The 25,340-nt window shown below is 37.7% G+C and overlaps 1 protein-coding gene across 11 annotated transcripts in view; it reads right to left on the bottom strand.

The window, feature by feature from the left end:
* The window catches only part of PRUNE2 (prune homolog 2 with BCH domain), a 136,503-nt gene that overhangs the window by 24,885 nt on the left and 86,278 nt on the right, over window positions 1–25,340 (bottom strand). For 5 of the 11 annotated variants that reach the window (XR_014939765.1, XR_014939763.1, XR_014939764.1 and 2 more), the window contains exons 9-14: window positions 24,564–25,129; window positions 24,324–24,454; window positions 14,901–15,119; window positions 2,271–2,350; window positions 1,185–1,385; window positions 20–193 (exon numbers count right to left, since the gene is read on the bottom strand). Coding sequence is in view for 6 of the 11 variants with exons in the window: in XM_015849168.2 (XP_015704654.2) it covers window positions 20–193; window positions 1,185–1,385; window positions 2,271–2,350; window positions 24,324–24,454; window positions 24,564–25,129 (1,152 nt within the window). In the remaining 5 variants the exon portion in view is untranslated. The remainder of the gene's footprint in view (window positions 1–19; window positions 194–1,184; window positions 1,386–2,270; window positions 2,351–14,900; window positions 15,120–24,323; window positions 24,455–24,563; window positions 25,130–25,340) is intronic. The other 6 variants (XM_015849168.2, XM_015849164.2, XM_015849165.2 and 3 more) reach the window with 3 other exon arrangements.

Raw genomic sequence — 25,340 nt, 5'->3', positions numbered from 1 at the left:
ACATTCCAAGTTTTCCTACCTCCATGTGAAATAACTTTTTTGTAAGGTTCAATGACTTTCATATCAATTCTTTGTTCCTGTTCCCCTATAACCACTGTTCTCCATAGCCTGTTGTCTTCTCGCTCCTCCTCAGCAGTGTATTCTGGAATTGATTCAGACTCCTCCTGGGAAGCATCCTTAGCAGCACTGCGCTCTTCAAAAAAATAACATCTTATGTATTACATATTCATGTACAGGCTCTAAATATTTTACATTTTATATTCACTTGAAGCAGATAATTGATATCAACTGGATTTTTACAGCACTAACCTGGATCTGTGCATTTGTTCTTTTATCTTTTGGCTCAAGCAATTGAAGGATGCTTTGCCAATTAAGTATATCTAGAATCAAACTGCACAACTGTAAAAATATTACTGGTAACCATACTTAGAAAGTATTAAAACAAATAAATAAATCTGTGGATAAATGCTTTCAATAAATATAAATACCACCAAAATCACTGGAGTTGAATTTAGTTACTTCGGGCCTTGCAAAAAGGTTAAATCTGCTCCACAGCAGATAGATTTTGGTTCCCACATTGGACTCAACATAATAAAACTGTGTGCATGTGTCAAACCAAACCTTTGGTACAAAGGATTCCAAGTATCTATCAATTCATCAGATCCTCTGCATCTACTCATAAGGAAGTTGGTCTTCTAATGAGAAGTGACATTAGAAATGCTTCTGCATGACTGAGTACACAGTAAAGCCTCTTTAGCAATACCACTTAAACTGATGCAATTACAGTTTTCAAATTATAGTGACCTAGCCAGCAACAAAGAATTTAAATGCAAGGGAAAACTCAATTTAAATGTTTTTCTTTTTTAAGTTTCTTTCTGTTGTAGATCATAAAAAAGTTATGATTTTGATGTATCAAATTAATGAGCACAGTTCCTATACGGTTCTTCAGGTACTCTGAGAACAGCTCTTATTTCATTCACTTGATCAGCTGTACTATTTCTTTCTGCAGTCTGCATTGGTCAAATGTATTTCCTTAAACAGGAGAAGAAAATAGCTGAAAAAAAAATATCTGGAAACCTCACACACTATCTAAGATACACTAACCATATTGATAGTCCAACAGACAAGAATGCAGTAAACAAAGAAACAAAGATGTACTCTACATCTACATTCAAGAAAACTACCTTGTCCAGTGTATTCAAAAGATTCTGCTTCATCAGGAGTGTCAAGGTCATCAACATTGATGTCAATTTCATCTGGTGTATCCAAATTATCATCAGAAAGTACAGAACCTTCACTCTCATCCAAAGAAAGATTGATATTTGGAGCAGTGAGCTTTATCCTTCTGGGATGGGTAACATTAAGATCAAGAGAATTAGGAGGTTCTGAAAAAAAGAGAGATCAAAAGAGAAGTTTATTTCTCCCACATGCAATTTGTCTCCCACACACTTACAAATCACTATCAAGCACACTGGGAAAGATAATTTTAGAAACAACAACATGCTTAAGACCACTTGCCTCTACTACTACTACATTAAAAAAAAATCACACATTAATATTGTAAAAAATAGAACAAGTATGTATAGGGATTGCTCTGAGCATTTCAATTCTGTAAAATCCTATTACGCATCACCAGCCGAAAATCAAGCTTTGTACCACAGGGTACAAACCACAGGGTTTGAGATTTAAGAGAGAAATATATGAGTTATCAACAAACACACTGCTCAATCCCAAAGAAAATTAAGTTAAAATCTCCTGCCCTTTTTGTTATGCTTCTGCTATCCAAGTGGTAAAGATTTGCAAGTAGGAACTACATCTTTAGTCATAATTAAATATACGGAAACAAAAAAAACCTCACAAGCAAACAAACAAACAAACAAACAAAAACCCTGAGTTTCATGTTTAGTCTTAAACCAAAGTAGTCTTCACTAAAACAGTAGTTAGGTATAGTTTTGCCCCTTGCCACTGCATAATGTGCCACATTTCAAGGTGTTCCGTTTGAAATATTCTGATGTTAATTTAGTCCACTTACATAGTATTCACATACAAAACAAATAATAGCAACTACTTAAACAAATGGACTAAAATAAAACAAATGTAACAATGTAACACTTTTTAACTCTGCCTCTGCTCTAATTTTCTTTTCTTTTTCTTTTCTTTTTTTTTTTTTTTTTTTTTTTTTTAGCAGCACAGAAGCATCTTTCTTACGACTCAATTAAATGCCAAGGGACTAAGCTATAATTAACATAACGAGTAATAGCTTCTCTTACCAGGCCTCATCTCGGAAGAACTGGGGCTTAATGCACCCTCAGCAAGGGAGATCTCCATTCCTACATTATCTTGTACCAACCTGAGAAGTTAAACAAAAATGAAAATTAAAGAGATGCCTAAGTTGATAACGTTCTCAAGATAACATGTATGATTTTCTACTATTGACTTTAGAAGTCGAATACCATATCAATAAGAGAACCAAACACAGCTGCTGCAATTCTGCTATGCAGCCCTTACCACTTATTTGAGCATATCTGTAGAGCCTCTGGAGACTTCAGAACCCACAGAGCAATGTTTATTTAGATCAAGACATAGCAATGAACAGTAACAATCTGGTAAACAGCAATGTTTCTCATTTCATAGAAATGAAATTGGTCTTCTGTAATATGTCAAATAGAATGCAGGATTTTAGGAAGATTCCACTACTATATGCAAACTGCATACAACACAACAAGTGTTTCACAATAATGCTCTTTTCTGTACCTGCAGTACATGTATATAGCAAAAATTGGATTGTAAGGGCTTTTTGATCCTGCTGATGTAATTTCTACTTGAAAGCAATTCTGACCCAAAGCAGCCATTTTATAGTCATGTGAAAATTGATGTTCTGCATTGAAAGGCAACAGGAAGGGGAAAAAAAAAAAAAACAAAAAAAAACAAAAAAACAAAGTTCCACTATTGATTTTCAGTGACTAAAATGTAGCAAAATATATAATTTTTACTACATTTAGGGAAAAACCCTGAGAAATTATCTTTGATATACACAACAAGTAAAAGGCATTGAGAGGTGAAAATTATACCAAAAGTCTTTCAGTGTTTAAAGCAATCTTTCATGAACTGTATTCATGTTCACTTTCTATTCACTACTCTTACTTTTTCACTGTGTGCAGATATGACTCTTCTGGCAAATCACTGTATCAGAGTATGAATATAGTTTCTGTTCCTTCTTCATATTTTGTGTAAGCTTATATATAAATGTGTACCTGTAGGCCAAAAGTAAGGTGAAGTCTTCACTGTGCTCAGCACTGTAAAATATCTTCACCGCAAGCCCCGTATGATCAAATTCCCAATACAGATAGGAAAACTAGTGAACTCACATCCTTCCCATTAGGGCTTATATACAGATTAAATATGGATTAACCACTTAGTAATTTCCGCATAACACCAGTTCTGAAAGATGTAGAATTACTGTCAAGTAAGGTTTGCAATATTCTCTTTAAATAAATATTTGAGCAGTAAAGAAACAGAAAAGTAGCAAGTACTGCTTATGATAAAATGAACTGCATAAACCGATGGCAAACTATCATAGCTTTTTTTGTTGTTGTTTGTTTGTTTTCTGCTTTTTAATATTGTCTGTGTTCACAAGCTGTACAGAAAAACTGATATACAGAACAGCAGCACAATTTACTTCGGAAATGTAAATAAATTATTCAACTCTTTGGCTTCTCTTGTTGTCTCCACAGTAAAATATGAAGTTTATTTTTCTAAACTCAGCAGAGACAAATCTGAATTCTAATGACAAGTATGTCATAACAGAAGAATAAGGTAAAAAACTGTAGTGGTAGAAGCAGAGATGGGGAAGGATGAACACTTCTAATCCATTTTAATTCAGATGAAAATGTTATGTTGGGTTTTATTAAGCTTACTAACAGCAAAAGCTATGTAAATTTTCTATATTGCATCAGTTCGGGAATTCTCAGATGATGACTTGCGGGTCCACAAGGGTGTGTATACTGACTGACCTGCAAGGAGTTTTGGTTGTACATACAGCTATTGATTTATAAACTTGTCTTATATCCTCACCACACTAAAAGATAATTCCTAACTGAGCAAGCTTCAGAAATCACTGCGGGAACTAATTTGAAAGGAAATGTTCTTACTATAAGTTCCATGAAGAGCAAGCTACAGGAAGACAGTGATTATTTACCTTCTGTATTAAAATCAGATCACAGAATCACAGAATCACAGAATTGTAGGGGTTGGAAGGGACCTCTAGAGATCATTGAGTCCAACCCCCCTGCCAAAGCAGGCTCCCTACACCATGTCACACAGGTAGGCGTCCAGGAGATGGTATTCTCCTCAAAAAGCCTATAAAAGTGTTCAAGTGAAATTAAGATCATCTCCTCTGTAGGACACGAGCATGACTGCATTTTGCATATGCCATTCTTACAGAAACCAGTTATACCATTTGATATAGAAATTTCCTACAATTCATTCAAAATTTTATGTCTTGTCCAGAATTGCATTAATGTCTGTGAGAGAATTAACCTAAATCATGACATTTCTAAGATTGCCTTAAGACTACCTTCCTTCCTGTGGCATCTTGATCTTTTTTTTTTTAAAGAAGTGTAGATACTTGGAACAGGCATTGTGGTTTTCTCCAAAATATCTTAGACTTTCACTGAATTAATTTCAAATGTTTTTCTGCTTTCAATTGGACAGCAACAATGGGGTCTAAAACACACTTTGTATTATGAACCACAAGAATGGTGCTGTCATGGGTTAACCGATCAAAATATAACTGTATGTCATCTTTTGGCTCTAATTTCTGCTGAAATACAGCTACCGCTACTCAAATAATTAGACATTACAAACCAGCAGTGTGCGAACCTCCCTGAAAACCTTTACGAAAATACTGTATCATCAGCATAATGCCAATAGTCTATACCATGCGAATAGGAAAGCCGGAACCTGTTTACTAACAAATGAAATGTCAACAGGCTTTTCAGAGAAGTAAGAGAAAAGAAGCTGTGGTTGAAGATTCCCATTTTCCTAACCCCCGTATGTATTACCAAAGCAATGAAAGCAAGAAGTTTAAAAATTCCTTGTCAGATTTGCATAGTCCATGTATAGTGAAATTTCATGTTTTAAAAATTAATTTGTAATTAACATATTTTAAGTAAAAAATTTGTAGTGGGTTAATCAGGTGGGTTTAGTCAACAGCAGGCATAGTGTTATCTCAATGCATATCACTGATCTTGCTCTTCAGACTGCCCGTCATGGAGAAAACAAGCAAAATAAGCATGAATTTTGTCCTAGAGATATAGCTGCCTATTTTATGACAGATTCTGTGTGCATGCTGTTCTGAGTAAATCAACATTTTGCACAGGAATTTCTGGGTGTGAATAAGCTGGGAGAGCACCAGGTCTCAACAGATCCCAGGTAACAAGGGGTGGAATGTAGAAAATTAAACTAAGCTGCTGTCTCCTTTTTCCCACAGAATAATTTACATATTCCCAAAATTATAGTTTCCAAACTCCCTTTTGCATTTCATACAAGTGCAATTGATGGTACAGATGATATGGCTGAAGGTGCTATAAAACAAAACGTTTTTTTTTCCTTTTTAGTGAATATTCCTTGTTGAAGAAGTAAATTAAGCTACTTTAGAAAGCTCCATTCTAATCAGGTATGATTTACTAGATTGATTAAAAAAAAACCACAGGTCTTTCATTCAGAACCTCAGAACAGAGGTCAAAGTAAAATAAGCTTTTTGTGTCATAAATGACTTCTTTTATGTCACACACAGACCAGCCATTTAAGGATCAGCTGCAGTGGGAATCAAGTTACTGCATATTTGCTTTGATAACTCAGGTCTACATCACCGTTCAGAAGTAGCCAGAAAAACCTTATTTCTCATAACTGCTTCACAACAAGATACCAGATTCTTACGAGGAGAGCAGAGAGTGGAATCTGAAATCCTTTCCCCGCTCCTTCTTCAATCTGTCATTCTTACAGCTCACTAAACTAATAATCTTTAAATACTTCTTAGTGCCCTCTGAAGTCAGTATTTCTCAGAATAAAAGAGAAATACTGACTTCAGAGGGCACTAAGAAGTGCAGACTTTTCTAGATAGAGCAGCATTTGGCTATTTTGGAAAGAGCAGTTCTGAATATTCACAGCAATATGTCATAATCCCTGTGGGCTGTGCTGCCTCACCCTTTGTCATATGTGATATATCACTAGTTCCCAAGATGTTCTGTGGCTATTACATACCAAGAAGTAGAATTCTTTAATCTAAAACAAATTATCTCTCCAACTTGTTGCTCTGAATGAACACCTGTGGTCTACAAGAGAAAAGAGTAATGCAGCCTTCCTACAGTGAATCCCTCCACAACAAGTTGTGTGCTCCTCCAACTTTACTTTTTTTATACACTTTATAGACTTTTTATCTGATGTGGAACTGACAAGTGCAAAACACTTTTCCCATTTGAGTTAATAATGTTTCATCCCTGCCATTCCCTCTATATTCAGGAATACTTTAAAATTTTCAAAAGACATTGAAGGCTTAGCAAAAGGAATGACAAAGATGAAATCACCTAAGGTGATTTATTTGTATTATTCAAATTACTATATGCTTGTTTAGGAAACTAAATGGAAGGAAAGGAGATGAAGTGCAGTGAAAAGTTTATTCAGAGACCAGACATCTGGCTTTTTTTTACCTTCTCAAATTTGACACATTATGCAGGTACACCCCTGTCTCATATGAAATAAAAATACTGTTTACAATCCATTGTCTCACTGATTTGCAACAGAAAAAAAAGCTATTTGGAAAAAGAATGTACTAACTGTGAAATTTTAGGCACAAAAACAAGGGTAGAGAACTCCATTCTTCCCTGAGTTGCTTTTGTAGAGGATACTCAGCACAAAGCAATTCTCATTGGAATTGGGGGACCAGACCATGAGAAATGAGAACATGAGGTACTGGACATGACAGTCCAGTATTTTTCATGAAATATACAAAAAAAAAAACCAAAAAAACCACCACCTTGGCTTTTATCCAGCAACTCCAGTCAACTGGTTCTCGACAGGGAAATGCACTCAGGATTGAAGGTAAGTCGGGGTCAGTGTCTTGCAAGCATGGCCAGAGTGCACACTGCTTTGTGCTGGTCAGACTTAGAGAGCCCATGGCTGCATCCAGGCTGCTCCAGCAGCATGATGCGTAGCCTCTTTTAGACTAATCAGTAATGCTGCTCTTCTCCAGCCTGGAATAGGAAGACTCTGAGACAGATCCTACAGGAAATCTTTAAGCATTTTACAAATGGGAATTTATATCAAGGATACATCAAGAAAAAGTGTGCTTTAATTGCTATGTTTACAATTCTGTGCTACCGAATACTATTGCCTTTACAGGGATCCAGTATATCTCACCAGATAGCTGACTTACAAGAAGTGTTTTGCTGTCACCTATCATTGTAGATAACCCAACACCACACAAAATAACAGCAAAATGCATTCCATTCCAGCTCCTGCAATTAAACACTTGAGGCACTATTTCCTCCACTATTTTGCATTTATATCCAAACAAAACATTTCTCACATGTCACGTACTGACTTTTAAAATAACATCCCTTCTGAAATAGTTTCTCTATCTTGGAATGCTCAAAACTGGAAAAGATAAAATGTAGTTATTCTGCCCTTCATTTTAAACAGGGTGAATCTTTAGCTTAAAGAAACAACTTCATAAAATGTATATAACTGAGATGCGCTATTTCAGAGACCATTATTGCTAATGGATTAATACAAAATACCAATCTAATGGGCATGTGTTTGCATTTTCATTCTTATCATCAATGATAGATAGAAACATTCTGTGAATAATTTTAGAGAACTGCTGGACGTAATTCTATAACAGCTGTGCCTATAGCCTAAAGAAGATACTATAGGAAAAGAAGTGCAATTATGTAAAGTTGAAAAATAGAAACTGATAAAATACAGGCTGTAGTCTTAAGAAAACGTCAAAAATCTACAGAAGGAAACACAAATAGATGCCATAAATATTAGTCACAAAGTAACTAACTGGACAGTGCAGTAAGAGAAGAAGAAAGCTATTAACGAGTGCATTCATTAAAAGCAACCCCTAAAATTTCACTCTGAAACTAGACATTAGCTACAGATTTTCTAGACAATAAACAAACACTTCAGCAGTTGACTGTTCACATGTAGAGGATACTGCAGCGTGATTTTTTTTCAGTTCAGCAAAATCAACAATACTTCATCTATAGCAGAGTATGCAAATCAAACTGACATACACTGTGCAGGATTCAGTATCAGTCACAGATTTTTTTAGCTACACCTACATGCCAAGAGAATGAACATATTGGAAGGAATCTACTCCAGGATATCTAAAACTAGGAAAAAAAAAGTCATTACTTTTACTCAAAGCTGTGTTAAAGTAATCACTGTGTACAGGTTACTTGTAAAAACTGATTGATTTTGTAACCTCCTGAGAGCTGCATTTAGCAACCATATGCTAGTATACTAAATTAACTCTGCTTCTATTGCGATTTATTTGGTACCTCTTAATCACAAATTTGTTCAGGAAAGGTCTTTAATCTGAATGCTGGAATCTATGCCTAGCATGAGACTTTTATTACCATTTCTGGCTGCAAACCAAAACTCCAAAAATTATCTGTGCTGTCTTGTTTGAGCTAAAAGGTTTATTTATCAAGCATCTGTGCAAACGTCAACTAATCATTTTCATGCTGCTGCACAGTAGATAAAAACATGCTAACATTCCCACCATATAGAAAAACAAGTCACTCACTTTCTCAATATCCATGGAATAAATGACTGCTGAAAACTAATAACTTTCTAGTTTTTCACGCTTTACTCTTCAATTATAAAGCTTCTTATACTGACTGTGCTGTTGGCTGATGTTCTCCACCCCACTCCCCCCCCCCCCCTTTTTTTAAGTCATTCTCAGCATCAAAGTTGGATAAGAAGCCAAACTTGTCTGTAAGAATTACTATCTTTTCTGCAGAGAAATCTCATGTGTTAGCGCAAAAAAACTGCAAATTGTTTTCATTTCTATATGTTGACTGAATTATGTTAAACTTCTGGCTCTGGGCCAACTATTTATTTATTTATTTGTTTGTTTATTTGTTTTAGCTATTTTCATGAAAATGTTTAATGGTCTCCAAAAAACTTTAGTTTTTAATGTCTGTTAATCTATCTGTTTTGGTGAATGGATCACCACTCCATTCACATTCTTTACTCCTCACCCTATCTCTGGATTGTAAGCCTTAATTTTTTCCAGGTAGCCATGGATAGTAATAGGTTCTCCCATCTGCTCATACCAATTTTAAACCTGGTAAAAATAAAAGCCACTGTTCTTAAGCACATGCCACTGCTTTCACTGCTGCTATGCAGCCACAGGCTGTCTGTTCTGATTCCTTGCCAGTTCTCTCCCTGTGTCACAGCACAAGATAGGAAGCCAAAGCCAGGGACAGATGCAGGGAGCCATGGAGGAAGAAATCTAAATAAGTGAGATTATGATTGACTTGGCTGTTTTAACAACCTTATAAACATGTCCGTGGGTCAGGAAGGCTCATGGAAGGAATCCAGGGCTTCAGGCTTCCTTGATTATCTGTGATTTCCAGACACAGAAAATAAAAAGCATCTCCATACAAAATGATGAAAACTAGACCTAAATTCTAAACCTGGATATATGATTGAAATGACGTCTTAGAAATGGAAGCCAGGTTGACATGTTGCCTGAAGCAGAGCCCAGAACAACCCCAGAGTCCCTTTCTAGGAGTCTGCCATCAGCAGGTTACAGGATACTCCAGGAAACATGAACAGCATCTTATCCTTTATGCATGACCAAACATTATTTACTGTGCACTGTGCAAACACTGCACTAAAGACATGATGATCAGTCCTTCCTAGTGCTTTTCAAAGGTGCTAATCACTCAAGTATTAGGCATTTTCAAACATTAACATTCCTTGAACAACAAATTTATGAGTTAAGGGCAAGAAATTATTCACTATTACAGTAGAAGGAAAACTTTGAAAAGAGAAATTCTGAAATTGTCATTTATTGGCAGCTCCAAATACATGATGTCTAACAACCTTGGAGATTCTTTTTCTAAGTATGCAGCATTTCATAACATCATTTATGTGCCACTGCAGATTTTCATGACAAGCTGCCCCTAAAAAAGATTGGTACACTCAAGGCCATGTGGCTTTGCTGTGGCCTCCATGGAAAAAACATATCAGGGGTCAGAGGAGGAGGATATGTGCAATTCAGGCAGCTGCAGACTGCTAGTGACCTCCTCCGAGCCACATAAGAACCCAGTAGCACAGACAGGAAGAGAAGACAACTAATTCTTAAGAGCAGTCATCTGCCTATACCCATGAAATAGCACTACTGCCAGCAATGCTTCTTACTGTGGACAGCAGAGCCTGCTAGACATTTCCTAATTTCATTTTCATTCAATTTTAATAATACTCTCTTCAATCAGTATTTTGTTTGCAGAAGCATATAAAGTAGGACCAGCTTCCTGACACCCACTAGCATTGAATAATTATTCTTCCTTGGAAACAAAACAAAACAAAACAAAACAAAACAAAACAAAACAAAAAAACCCACAAAAACAGTTTTCGGTTATTCATTTCTTACTCTAAAATCAGTTTTCTTTGCAGTGTGCAGTTCATAGGGACCATTTTCCTACCAAACTGTGCTGTCAATAGCATTCCTCAGAACTCATGCGATTCCAAATGATGTAACTGGCACATGAACTGCACTTAAAAAACAGCATGCACTCTAGACCCAGTGCAGCCATCTGTGCTTCCAGGAAGTATGCTAATTCTTTTAGAGCAGGCAGATGTTGCAGGATCAGAAGCTGAAAATCTTTAGGAAGCTGTACATTTTATGCCCTACTGAGATCCTCCAGTGGAGTTGTGGGAACAACCCTTCAACAATTACTACAATCTACACCTTATTAAACACATTTGTTCTCAAATGGAGACATGCTGGGATGCCTCTGACTATTAGTAACAACCAGTAGTTCCTTAATAGAAATAACTACTCTTTTCTACTTTGAATTTCTGTAGTACTGTCAACTTTTGCATCAAACACTTCTTTCCATGAATGTATGAACAATAACATGTACAGTGATTATGATACTTTTAATCAAATTTGAATAACTGGAATCAAATGTTAGAATGAAGGATCCTAGAAGAAATCAGTCTTGTCTTGCCCACCTAATGGCATATGTTTGGGGGCAATTTCCAGAGCTGTTAGCCCTAAGAACTCACTTAACAACAATATCTACAGATCCATGTCACATTCATTGGTCTGTTTATTAAAGCAATCAGACTTTGCTAGCATTTCTTTCATTTCATGTCTAGCCCATGCACAATTGATAACATGCTGATATATATGAAAAAATACATGACAACATTTTCTATACCATATATTTTTTCCACCTCTCAAAATGTTTTTTCCTCTGGTCCTATTTTTTACTTTATTATTTATCCTCCTATTTTCACTTAGTCAATTTCTACTCCTTCAGTACTTTAAACTTTTAAAAATTTGTTTATTTCCTCTTTTTATTTATGAGGCAGTTCACTTGGCCGCTCATCTGTTGTCTGAATGGAACCCACCTACCTCAAAGGGGGCAATGAATCCTAGCGCAGGAGCTTATCAAAAGAGCTTTAAACTAGCTACCAATGGGGGAGGGGACAAAACAGGGCTCACCAGAGATGAGCCATGGGGAACAACGCTTGAGTTGGGGGTGAGTTGGGCAACAAGTAGGAGGAGTCTCCTTCTCTGGAGATATTCAAGACCCACCTGGATGCCTACCTGTGCAACCTGGAGTAGGGAACCTGCTTTGGCAGGGGGGTTGGACTCGATGATCTCTGTAGTTCTGTTCCAACCACTACAATTCTGTGATTCTGTGTAATTCTGTGAGTTGGGAGCAATTGTGAGTCAGGCTAACTATGACCTAATTGCAATTACTGATACATGGTGGGACCACTCCCACAACTGGAGTGCTGCTCTTCAAAAGGGACAGACTAGGAAGGAAAGGTGGTGGTGTGACCCTTTATATTAAAGACTGTTTTGATGCTGAAGAGCCTGGGGCTGGGAATGATAAAGTTGAGTGTCTGTGGGTAAGGATCAGGGGAAAGGCCTGTAGGGGTGACATCCTGGTGGGGGTCTGTTGTAGACCACCTAATCAGGATGAATAGATGGGCGAGGTATTCTATGAGCATACTGCCAAAGTCACATGATCATGAGCACTCATTCTCTTGGGAGACTTCAACTTCCCTTATGTATGTTGGAAATATAATACAGCGCAGAGGAAGCAGACCAAGAGGTTTCTAGAGTGTGTAGAAGACACATTACTTACCTGGCTGGTACGAGAACCTAACAGGGGTGGTATCCTGCTAGAACTGCTCTTCACTAACAGTGAAGGACTGGTGGGAGATGTGAAGGTTGGGGACTGTCTTAGGCAGAGCGACCATGAAATTGTAGAATTCTCTGTTCTTGGAGATGTCAGAAGGGTGACTGGCAAAATTGATCTCTTGAACTTCCAGAACTCTTGAACTGCTGGCTCATATTCAGCCAACTCTCCATCAGTACACCAAGGTCCCTTTCCATGAGGGAGCTTTCCAGCCACTCACAGAGAGGCAATTTTAACCAGTCAGATTAAAACTGAAACATCATAAGGGGTGTAACTAAGAAGTTATTATCCATCAGAAGTGATAGAACAAGAGGAAATGGTTTTAAACTAAAAGAAGGGAGATTTGGATTTGATGTCAGAGAAAATGTTTCACTGAGAAGGTGGTAAGGCACTGGGAATAGGTTGATCATGAAAGCTGTGGATGCCCCATCCCTGGAGGCATACAAGGCCAGACTCAATGGGAACCTGGACAGCCTGATCTGGTGGGGGAGAGCATTGCTCACAGCATGGAGCTTGGAACTTTAAGGTCCCTTCCAACCCAAGCCAGTCTATAATTCTATGATTTGCAGTTTTGGAAAACAGAGGAAAAATCCAGCCATAATCCAGAGAAGATACCTAATCAGGGTACATAAGCTCCGCTCAAACTCTGAAAGCACTACCAAAAATCCCAGCCCTGGAGCCTACTTGCACTGGCAGGAGTTGCTTACATTGGAGACTCTGTCAGGCCTTCCAGCAGGTGGAACCAAAAAGGGCATGTGCAAATGGAGATGGGAGAAGCAGAAAGGCCATCAGTTCTCATCAGAAGCAAAACTTTGCTTCCATTGAATTGAAAGAGCCACAGAAGGACCAGAAGTACACTAAGAAACCTGTCAGACAGCTGGTCTCTTACAGCCCTTCTCTAAGTCAATCTTGTATTTTGTTACACTACCATGTTTTCCTGGATATTTGTGCAGGGCCTCACAGGAAGTGCCTCCAATACCAAGAACACTATGGTGACACAAATAGCTTACAAATATTCACAGATTCATATTCTGACATACACAGTATTTCTTCACAGCTCTGACTGATATATCTTTTAAATGAACAAAAGAACTGTAGCTTAATGATTGCTTTATTTTTCCTTGAAGTCTGTCTATACATGCAGTACAAGATGACAAGTAACATTTTCTTATTACTGTGGAACATCATGGTGATACCATAAAAACAGAACAAACTGCTTGTAGCAGGATCTGTTCTTTTTAAGCTCTGAATATACGCCAGTGCCAGACTTGCCTGTGATTATACAAATTTTATTACTGCCCTGATACACAAGACCAAACAATGGACAAACTCATGAAAGGTAGGAATACATGTTATTTTTGACTCCAGCCCTCCCCTGTAACCTGAGAGAGAGCAGGAGGGGAACACAGCAGTCTTGGGGGAAAAAAAAAAAAATGTTTTGGAAGGATAAGGATTTGAGCATGTTCTTTACTCCTGCCCCCTGAAGCTGCCTTAATGCCTCCTGACAGTGCTGCTAGAGCTCTGGGCATTCTCTTTCTCAACATAGCTCTGCTTCCCGAGAATATTAATAAACATCTCTGCCTGCTCCTTGTTCTCTTAGAATGATTCCAGCTAAATATACCTGCCAACATTTCCTCCAGCGTTGCACCGAGTAGTTAATATTCAGACATACTGTACATTTTCAGTGCACATTATACATCGTTATCGTTTGTTTGCTTATCACACTTAAAACTGAAAATTATTTTCATTCCTTCATCGCAGACAGAGACTGAATGAAGCCAAATCAAGCTCCCTTTATTGAATTTAATCAAAAACAGTGTCTGTACAACCAATAGGAATGTTTCAGCCCTTTCACCAATGAGATTATTATCGCATCCTTTATCACGTAACCTTCACAAATTACAGACTGTTCCCTGCAAAAGCATGAGAACTTTGCAAAAAAAAAAAAAAAAAAAAAAATTAAAAATTGCATTTCAGCTGACAGCAACAAAAATAAATGAAAACAATGCCACTGTCAAGGAGTCTACATTTGAGCTATTACAAACAATGACTATGCCAGTAATTAAGCAGTCTAAAAAGCAAGTTAACCAGTGACAAAGCCCAACATTCATTATTTTTTTTCCCACCATATCCTCAAAGCCAGGCAAACAAGCTGAAAATAATCAAAAGTGCTAGGTGATTGCACAGTGAAGTTTTGTTTCCTAATTACAAATACCATGCCTGCCCCCAGACAAAAGAAACCCGGCTGAACTGATGCAAGCTTCTCTCATGAAGAGCTGCAGCAGAATTAAAACGCAGCTGCCTGATTTTCAGTAATGAGGTCCGGGTTGCTTTGCATCCTGCTAACAACCATTTCCCCCTTTTCTGTCTAAAGAAACTGGAACAATAGAGACATTAATCAGAAACCTGCGTATCAGCCTCTCGGTATAAAGAGACGCTTACCTTCTAAAGACTTGAAGAGGCCTTTCTACAGGGAAAATAGTACAGATGCTTTATTGCTGCACTTCAGCATCCCTCTTTCTGTAGCAGTTTACTAGCAATACAGATCCTCCACCATTTTCTTGTCACGTGGCTAGTGGCTCAGTTAAATAAGGGTGATCACCTGCCTTCAGATAGCCTGCTGTATGAACCAGCTACCACGGGGCTTTGGGTAAGGGAGCACTGAAATGAACACAGAACAGCGCTTTAGCTGCAGAAACAGCTTTTTTTGCATTCCCTGCAGAGCTCTGTCATAGCATCTCCAAACTTTACACAGCGAGTCAGCTGGCTGCAGTGAAAAGCTCCCTGCTGTTTCATCTCAGAGCCTGAGGAAAGCCTGCGATGAGAGATTGTGTGACAAAAGTTCTTATGGATTCAACCCATCTCAGCCCTCATTTCTGTTTGCATCGATGGCTATAGAGCACATGCATATTCAAACATGCTTTGCATAATTTGTTATTTTGCAATTCAGCTATGGAAATGTGTATACAAATATATTTTCTTTTCCTTTCTTTTCCTTTCTTTTCTTTTCTTTTCTTTTCTTTTCTTTTCTTTTCTTTTCTTTTCTTTTCTTTTCTTTTCTTTTCCTTAACCTTTCCTTTTTTTCTTTTTTTCTTTTTTTTTTTTAAAGCACAAATCACAAACCCAGGTGAATACTGGCAACATAAAACCATATCCAAACCAAGAAGTAGTGCTTATACCCTGTGCTCTCAACTGTGCTTCTTTGGGGTCTGCTTCCCATGTAGCATAGTCCAACAGCCTCCTTCATGAAAGTCTACTGGGTGTAGACAAGCCAAATTAAAAAGAGCTTTAAATCCTCTTTCTTTACAGTTCTGCAGAGAAAAACAGAAAGGCAGCTGGCTGCCTGACCTTCAGCTAGTCTGTTCCCTCCTTGAAGATGACTTACCTGAGAACTAGAGATGTTTCCACATCAAATTTCTAATCCATAAACATTCAAAACCAAACAGAATTCTAACCTTCTTTTGTCATTACATCTCCATGAACACCTACTGAACACCATAAATAAAAATTAAGTTTACTAAACTTGTTAGTAATTCTACAGGAAAACATCTCATAAACTACTGCAGATCTTCTGGTAAATCAGTCCTTACACAGTGTTTTAAAGAACAGCAGACGAACACTGAGAACTACAAAAATATTCACCAAAATTGGAATGTACTTTCTAAAGAGGACACTGCTGCAGAAATGTAATCTTTGATGTTACTGCAACCTAACTAAATAAAAATCAAAAATATGGGGATAATTTTTAGCACTTTTTCAATTGGGCTGTTTTTAATTTATTTTAAGTCCCAAGTGTAGATATACTCAGAAGCTGCACAGGAAATAGAGCTAAAAGTATTTCTATACAACAGAAGTCATTAGCAGAATGAAATTGGGAAAGTGGTGGAAGCTGCAGCTTTGACCCTGTGCGCTCAGAATGGCACAGATTGTCTTTGAGATTTTGAGTCTGCTGAGACTCACAAATTTCACTGCAGCTCACTGTCAAAAAAAAGTAGAGTTTTGAATAGCAGAGTATTATTTTATGTGACCACAAAACCATACAAGCATAGTCCAGGTCTTTCTGGTTTAAAAAGTGGATCTATCAGCTCCACCTCACAATTTAGTAAACTCTCAGGATCTCAAGTGGGTAACAGTAAGTAGACTTTTCTTTCATTTTCTATCGCTCCATTGTTGTCCTAAAATATTTTAAAGTTTTTAACATATTTGGTATTTTGCATGTAAAAATTAATGCTATTTTTACAAAAATGGGATCATCACAATATTGGCTGCTGTTACTGTTTAACAGCTGGCTCTGAAATGGAAAACTGGGTTTTTAGTTTTAATTAATTTTCAGCCTCCAGATGGTGATGGAAAATACTGTATCACCCCAAAATTGATAACAAAGAAGATGTTTGTCATGACTTCATGGACCAAATCAAGTACAGGGAAAGAAATAGTACTATAACAATGTATGCATGAACAACATATGTTACCACTTCCATCAGTTAAAATAAAAGGTTAGTAGTGAGATTCACTGATCTACAATAGATTGCTATTTATTTTTTTTTTTTAAAGAAAGCATTTTAATTCACAGCTATGTTGTCGGAAATTTCTCTGCTTTGAACCTGTCCCATTGATTATTTTATTTACAGAGAAGCAACATTTTCACAAAGGATAATGCATGACACATGGTTTCAAATCCATAATGTATATTATTACAGCGATGATAATGACCCAACACATAATACACATTAATAGTATAACTCCCATCCGAAGTAGCAAGCTCTGAGCCTGCAATCCTAAGAGACTGCCTCATCCCAATCAAAACTTTAGATCAGTTTTGAATCCTTTAAAAAAATTTTTTATGAGTCATTAAACTCTTATTTGCATGGACTATCCTCCTCAGGTTTTGTTCCTTTCCCAGTCTGCTTGTTTATAAACTTTAAAGCATGCTCCCTGTGCTCAGTGAATTGTCACACATTGTACTGCCAAGCAAGAGATTTCAAACCCATCATCTTGTAGGTCAGCAGGAGTTGGAAGCATCATTGAAGCAGCGTGCTTTGTTCCCAGAGTGCCTTGAATCACTTTCTAGTGAATTTAGCCAATTAATAAACAATGGTAGAAGTGGAAGATGACAGCTCCACTGGTATACAGGCAGGAAAAATGAAACAGAAACATCCACAGGGAAGTAAAGGTTATTTTGCAGGATGTGGCCTCTTAAATTTACTGCAGATATTCATTCAGTTCTTCAGACTTCCTAAACATAGCAGCGCAATTTGATCATTAAAGCTAGGAGCATACCTGGGTTCTCTACTTCACTACCTCATCCTGGTTTGGGGTGATAATAATAATAAGACATTTTGAGAAAATACTAGAAAATAGTAAAAAAAACCCCGCTCATCTGGAGTTGATAATTTTTTTCTTTTAACAAGTTCCATTCTGACATTGTTTCAGTGCAGCATTGAACATTGATCCTAGACTCGAATTATTAATGTCTGTTGATGCGCATTTGGCTAAAGTTTGCAAACGAATTGCAGACTTTGTCCCAGAAATCTTACTTATCTTGAAATAGTCACAGATTTTATTTTGATCATATCTGATTATCTTCATTGTCTGTGTGACTAAATATGATTAATACAGACTTCTCTGTTGAATATTTACTGGGCTTCTTATAATACTAGACGGCTGCAGCAATCAGCAGTACAGCAATGGTCAAAGAGCTATTTTGATGGAGACAGTGGAATTATCTTTGCCAAAGAGATACTACATAGGTGAGCAGAAGAGACTGATTCCTGTTTCTTTAAAAACATGCTACCTAGAAGATTTTTTTTTTTCCTATTTTTTAAGTAGAAGATTTATTCTAGTAGATTAAATAAATGTTGGTAGTTGCTCAAGGGAAATTTTTTGTCCTTTTGCTCAGTTTTGCTACCAGCTTTTCAAGATCTCCCCCAGACCTTTCAAACTTCAGTGTCCTTAATTCTACCACTCTCACTATTTCTTAATCTTTTAGTTTACAGCATTGCCCTCAATTCCTTCTAACTCTTTCCAACTGAAAAATAAATAAATTAATAAATAAATACAATAATCCTTTCCAATAGCAAAGATAAGAGCAAGAATGATCAGTTATACACAGCCACAAACACAGTGCGAGAAGTGTGCTGATATGTAAATGCTAGCATGGCACTCTGGCACTCCAATACTGTGTCCTCACCTAGCTTCATACGGTTATGTAAGACACATTAGCTTTCTATTAGGAAGAAAATGACCTTCAGTGTTCATAAATTTTATTTCAACCTCCAGTAGCAGCAGCAGTGAAGTATGTTATCCTGCTGCTGTGTTTAACCCAGCAGGCAGCTAAGGATGGGAGAGAAAACAAAATTAAAAAGTAAAATCCATATGTTAAAATAAAAACTATTTACTAAGATAGAAGAGAAATGGCAAATATAATAATAATAACAGAATACAGAAAACAACTGATGCATAATGCAATTGCTCACCGGTAACTGATTGATGCTAGGCTAATTCCTAGTGGCAGCTGCCCTCAACCAATTCCTCCCATTTTCATAGTTCTACAAATTGGCACATGTTATGGGACATCCCTTTCGCCAGTTTGGTTCAGGTGTCCTGGTTCTGAACCCACTCAGCTCCATAATCATCTCCACACTTTTACAGTCCTCACTTGTAGGACAGTGTGAGAAGCTGAAATCTCTTTGCAGCACTGCTCAACAACAACTAAAACACTGGTGTTCTGTCAACTCTGTCATACCAGACCTATGGACAGGGCACATGCACATCCGACATGTATATATTGCTCCATGAATTTTTTCTTTCTAAGTACAGTCACATTTCACTGCTCAAATATGGAAATGTAAAAAGCTATTTTCTTTCTGAAAAGACAGACATTAACAATGTGTTAAAAAAAATCTTGTACTTTTCCACCAGCTCAGACAAAGCCTAGGTGTTTATTACTTCTGGTGTTTATTACTGAGTCAAATTTTTATCATTTCTTCAGAGCCCTACCACTACCAAGTATTCATACACTTCTCTTACTGTTGCTGTGTTAGTTTCTTTTTTTTTTCATTTTGTTTTTTGTGTTGTGGGTTTTTTTGTTTGTTTGTTTGACCCTGACCACCAGGTGTCCTTTACTGATTTGGTCATTGATTTTTACCCACAAACTCACAACCTGGTTGTGGCCATCTCTCAGAGGCAGCTCTTTGCAATGTATCCTCTTAACATAGATGGGAAATTTCATCCCTCCTCACCACCAGTCTCTTCTGAAAAGCTTGTATCCCTCAAACATCATGCTCTAGCTGTGTAATCAAAGCCTCTGACACCATGCTGCTGGGTACCTGTAGGGATTAGTCTGAAGCCATTATCTAACTGACCAAAGATGTCAGCTTACTGCAAGTTCCGTGAAAATCACCTATAAATTACATGAGAACCTGAGGAGGAAACTGCACTGTAAAGCAACTTCTATCTGTAAGAAATTTTCCTGAAAAAGGAATAATAATAATGGTGAAAACTACTCTCATTACAGTTTGTACCTTATCAACACAAAACATCTAGCAATAAAACACAAAACCAAAGGAAAGTAGGTTTTAAAGGTTCTGTGCTTCCATAACTATTTGTTAATGCAGATGTTGAATGACTTATTTGTTCTTCCTTACTTCGCTGGGCTTCAGCTTCATTACTTATAAGTGGAATCATAGAATCACCAATGTTGGAAACGACCTCCAAAATCACATTTCCCCACTAACCCATGTCCCTTAGTACAGCATCTGTACTGTTTCTTGGACACCCACAAGGATAATGACTCTACCACATCCCTGGGCAGCCTGTTCCAGTGCCTGACCACACTTCCAAAGAAAAAGTATTTCCGAGTGTCCATCTTGAATCTCCCCTGGTGCAAGATGAAGACATTCCCTCTAGTTCTATCACTAGTTATGAGGGCGAAGAAGCCAGCCCCACCTTGCCACAGCCTCCCTTCAGAGTGTAGCTGAGAGCTACAAGGTCTCCCCCAAGCCTCCTCTTCTCCAGACAAAACAACCCCAGTTCTCTCAGCCACTGATCACAAGACTTGTGCTCCAGACCCCCCACCAGCTTTGTTGCCCTTCTCTGAACACTCTCCAGGGCCTCAATATCTTTCTTGCAATGAGGGGCCTGAACCTGGACACAGCTCTTAAGGTGTGACCCCACCAGGGCTGAGTACAGGGTGACGATCACTTCCCTGCCTCTGCTGACAACACCACTTCTGATACAAGCCAGAATGCCATTGGCCTTCTTGGCCACCTGGGTACACTGCTGGCTCATGCTTAGCTGTGTGTTAATCAACATGCCCAGGTCTGTTTCTTCCAGCCATTCTGCCCTAAGCCTGTAACACCGCCTGGGATTGTTGTGGCCAAAGAGCAGGACCAGGTACTCAGTCTTGTTGAACTTCATCCTGTTGTTCTCAGCCCAGAAATCCAGCCTGCCCATATGTAGGGCTTTTCCCTCAGGAAATTGATACCTGCCTACTTGGTGTCATCTGCGTATCATAGTATCATAGTATCATAGTCTCGTGTGGGTTGGAAGGGACCTTAGAGATCATCGAGTCCAACCCCCAGGGATTCGAGCCTCTGTGTAGCAGAGCGGCACTTCTACCACTTGCGCCACAGGGGGGATTCGAACCCGGGCATCCCGGGTGTTGCAACGCAGCATTCCTACCACTGCGCCACTGAGGCACATATTACTGAGGGTGTGCTCAACCCCTTCATCCAGGTCACTAATAAAGATATTAAACAGCACAGGCCCTAATACTGACCCCTGGGGAATTGGGGTACATAAACAGCCACAGCTGCCCCCTGAAAATATATTTGTTATGTACAACAGCCATTATTGCTTCAGATTAAAAAATAAATAAATAAATAAATCCCATAGTGGAAATTTCCAAGGTTTCTACACCTACAATCATTGTCTCCTTTCCTTACGGGATGCACTGCATTCCACTACACATTTAAGTGAAAACACTCCTAGCGGTTTACAGAAAATGTTATTATGGTATTTCATGGTTTGGACTTTAATTGAGGAAGCAGTTGAAAAGAGTATACTAGTAATTAACAGTCTACATCTGAGATCTGAACAAATAAAAACCGTTATTGTATAAAATATTCAAGTTTTTACTTTCAAGGCCTACAGAAATTCCTAAACAACAGTAGAGGACTTGACAAAATGGATTTAATAAATCATAACAAAAAGAAGTACAAAATACCTATTTATCTTTCTTGCATTATTATAAGTGCGAAAACAAGGGGCTTTTTTGAGGGATCTCACAAGGTATCTTCATGTTTCAAAATCTTAACCCCATTGTGCTGAGTTACAAAAGTAATTTTAAAAGCAGACACATGGAATGGTTCTCTTTTCCTCTCTAGAACATGAGCACCACCAACAAGTAAGCATGGCAACTCAAACCCCAGGATGCTACCTACATGTATTTAGTCAGTGTGGCTTAAGCAGGGTCAGCATCTGTCTGCTTTTAATTTAAAGTGCTTTTTGTGGAAGACAAAGGACTTAACAGCCGATTTGTTCATATGAGATTTGCAAGCATACATGTAGCCAGTGTCTCTAAACGACTCCTGCTCTTTCCTTTCCTATTTACTGTTTTTTGCTTTTTTGGGTGGTTTTTTTTTTTTTTTTTGTGAGCAGAGATGATGAGCATTTTTTATTTTAAAGAATTTCACTACAAATTACTTGCATGTTTAAAATAAATAAATAAATTCCCAGTGAAATCCAGCAAAGCTGAAAGTGAGGAAGGCTTCCGGGGCTATTTCTAACAAGCAGATCATGTTAGAGCCAAGGAATGCTTAGTTTTTGCAGATAAAGAAATCCCAAGTCACTTTTCCACACACTAATGTGGATTCCAAACTGTTGGAGATTTGAGTTGTTTTGCTTTTTCCAGCTTTCTCTTTTGTGTAAAATTGCAATATTTCAGCTTTTCCTTCTAGAATACATGCTAGAAATCTGGTGAACTGTTTGCAACAAAAATGTGGTAACTAGTATTACTTCTGATGATTTCAAGGTCAAGCACTCAGAATTTAGTTTACTTCAGGCAGCACAGAATTCAGTGGCACCTATCTCCTGCCACTCTTTCTGAAGATTTGCCCATTTCTTGAGGACACTAAATTCTATCCTGCATCATCAAAAGTTGTCACTATCCCACAGAAGCAGAGCCATTCTCATCATATATATTCTTCCAGTACTGTCTGCTTAGAAACTGAGGCAATTTCAGCCATGGACAGAGCTAGCGTGCAAAGTATACAACTCAAAATACTGTCTGTTAAAACAACCTAAGATGATAAAAGTTTAAACCTGTAAGAAATCCTGTTACTTTTCAGGGTGCCTGAGACTGAAATTATGTTTAGAATGAACAAAGCACTTTTTCTATATTAAAAACAGCTCAGCTATTACAGCGTCTGATCTTACACTACTAACACTCACTGAAAAATGTGTGAAAACATTTAGAGGAGAGGTATTTTAACAAGTCTTGGGGAAGGTAAATTGACAGCTACTGAACTTTTCATTTGGAAATGTTAATAGGCTGTGAACTGCTATGTTTGGGTTAATAAAAAGCTACACTTTTCTATCAGAGACTATTTGTATGTGCTTTTAGCAAGATCAAAGACAGGCATGCCACCTTTGAGGGAAAAAAAGCCTATTGCTAAAGTTGTTAGTGAAAATACAAGAACAAAAATGTTTAAAATAACTTGCAAATCAGAAATCGGTAGCAGAAGTTGTGGATGTCATGTGTCTACACTGAAGTGCTTAGGAAAAACAGGCATAAAAGATCAGTCTTGTATTTCACAAAAACAGCATGTTTCCACGTATCATACCAAACACACTGTTTTGGGTAAGTGCAGCTGAAAAGGAGAAACAAGTAGGAAGAAGTGACATCCCTCTTTTCTACTGGGAATTTTCTTCTGTTGTTTACAAGAATTTCATTATATAAACAACACAGTAGTTTCCTTTGTGTAAAATTGGAAGCCTGATACTTGCAGATTTCCAGGAGAAGTGAAGCCAGACTTCCATACTTGCATTTATAAGGCTATCCTGGATCAGTTACAACCTCCTGCTTGTAAAATATAAGACAATAACAGAAGTGCTAAAACAGACCAGTAAATGTAGTCCAGAGGGTCACTAATTAACAGACCAGTAAATGTAGTCCAGAGGGTCACTAATTTCTCTCTGGTGAAGCCAATAAAGCTGTCAGCACAGAGGCTGTACGTTCACCTGAAGGGAGATGCAAATACACTAAAGTTGTCTCAACTGGCTGGCCTGCCTAGAAAAAAAATGCTGCTCAGATCTGATTAGAGCTTGGAAATTACTACAAAGATAGCAATTTTCCATCTTCCTTTACTTTCTTCTAAAAGCAGTATCTTCTGACCCTACATGTCTACTGCTTCCCATCTTCACCCAAACATTCTTCCACAAGGCAGTAGTATTTCACTTTAGTACTTTCATAATCTCATCACTGGCACTGTGATGCATTTGGATGTGCAAAACCACCAGTACCTAAACCAGGAGATATCCTAGACACATATGTTTCAGACCTCAATGTAAGCTATGAAGTCTATTGGACTTCATCACAGACAGATTTTTTTCTGCAAGGAAGTGGATTTACAATATTCCAGCATTACAAAAGAGTCATAATTTGATTCATACTCAAGCAACCAAGAATCAAGATTCTGTTTTGATACAGTGAGGAATATAGTAAGACTTAAATCATATAAATCAAATGAGTACTTCGGACTTGAAAGTCTTGACATCTCTTAATGTTTTAATAGAATTTAGTAACTCTGGTAACTAGTGAACAGAAGACTTGAAAAGAAACAGGTAGGATTTTTTTTTTCTTACCCTGATTTCTCACTCAGTTTTCTTTCACTGCTGAGAAGCTCTGCCTCCTCTTTCAGTTCTTGTTCTGTTAATGTGTTATTCTCAAGCTTCTGTTGATCATTTGCTTCCCATGCACCATCACCATCATCCACCTGCAACACAAAAGCATGTGTTCTTGTGATGTCCAAACTGTCATCCTCTGTAGACAACGCATAGAAAGAAGTTCTTACGTTCAAATGATTTTGGAAAAGAAGTTTCTACCTGAAATTTTGCTTGAGTTTCAAGAGCTGATTCCTGCACTACAGCACTTTCTGGTACTTTGCCTGAATGTCCAAACTCAAATTCTGGCATCTGTGACTCAGCAGAAATTTCCACAGATGATAGATCACTGACTTCATTGTGGCCCAATATAATCCAGCCCTCATCTTGCCCAAATCTTTCTCCTGATTCCCTTTCACCTTCCAGTTTTTGAGGAACAACTGAAGAGTTTTTCTCATCTAAGTTCCATTCAGCCCCAACAGCAGACTGGTCTTCCCTTTCATTTATTACAGAGACTGACTGAAAGGTATCCAATGGGCCTGGTGAAAAGCCTTCATTAGATTCTGTTTGTCCAGGTACAACATTCTCTTGAAACACAAAATCACTTTCCCTTGCTGGAGATATATTTTCTTCCTCAGAAACAAGGATGTAATCCATCTCCATTGAAGTCAGATCTCTGTGAACCTGCATCCCCATATCTTCCTTACTCTCTGTACTTTCCAGTTCAGGGCTCTCAGAAGTATTTCTTGGCATTTTCTCACTTCCAAGCAGGGAAGTAGTGCCAGCTTCTAAAAACAAACAAACAAACAAACAAACAACAAAAAACAAACAAAAAAAAACAGGCAAACACAAATTCTTTTTAGTTTTTGAATTATTACTTTAGTCTCTATTATTTCTTTAAATCAGTACTATAAGATAAAGTTCCTTTCAGTTTTCTTTGACAGACTCTGTTAGTGTGTACTTGAATTCTACAACATCATAATCATTGTCAAAAATTGT

This window comes from Coturnix japonica, chromosome Z, assembly GCF_054131305.1.
Source record: "Coturnix japonica strain WE chromosome Z, WE-NBRP24, whole genome shotgun sequence".
NCBI classification, from domain to species: Eukaryota; Metazoa; Chordata; class Aves; order Galliformes; family Phasianidae; genus Coturnix; species Coturnix japonica.
The sequence above is the reverse complement of the archived record's forward strand: the minus strand, read 5'-3'. Positions and strand labels throughout refer to the sequence as shown.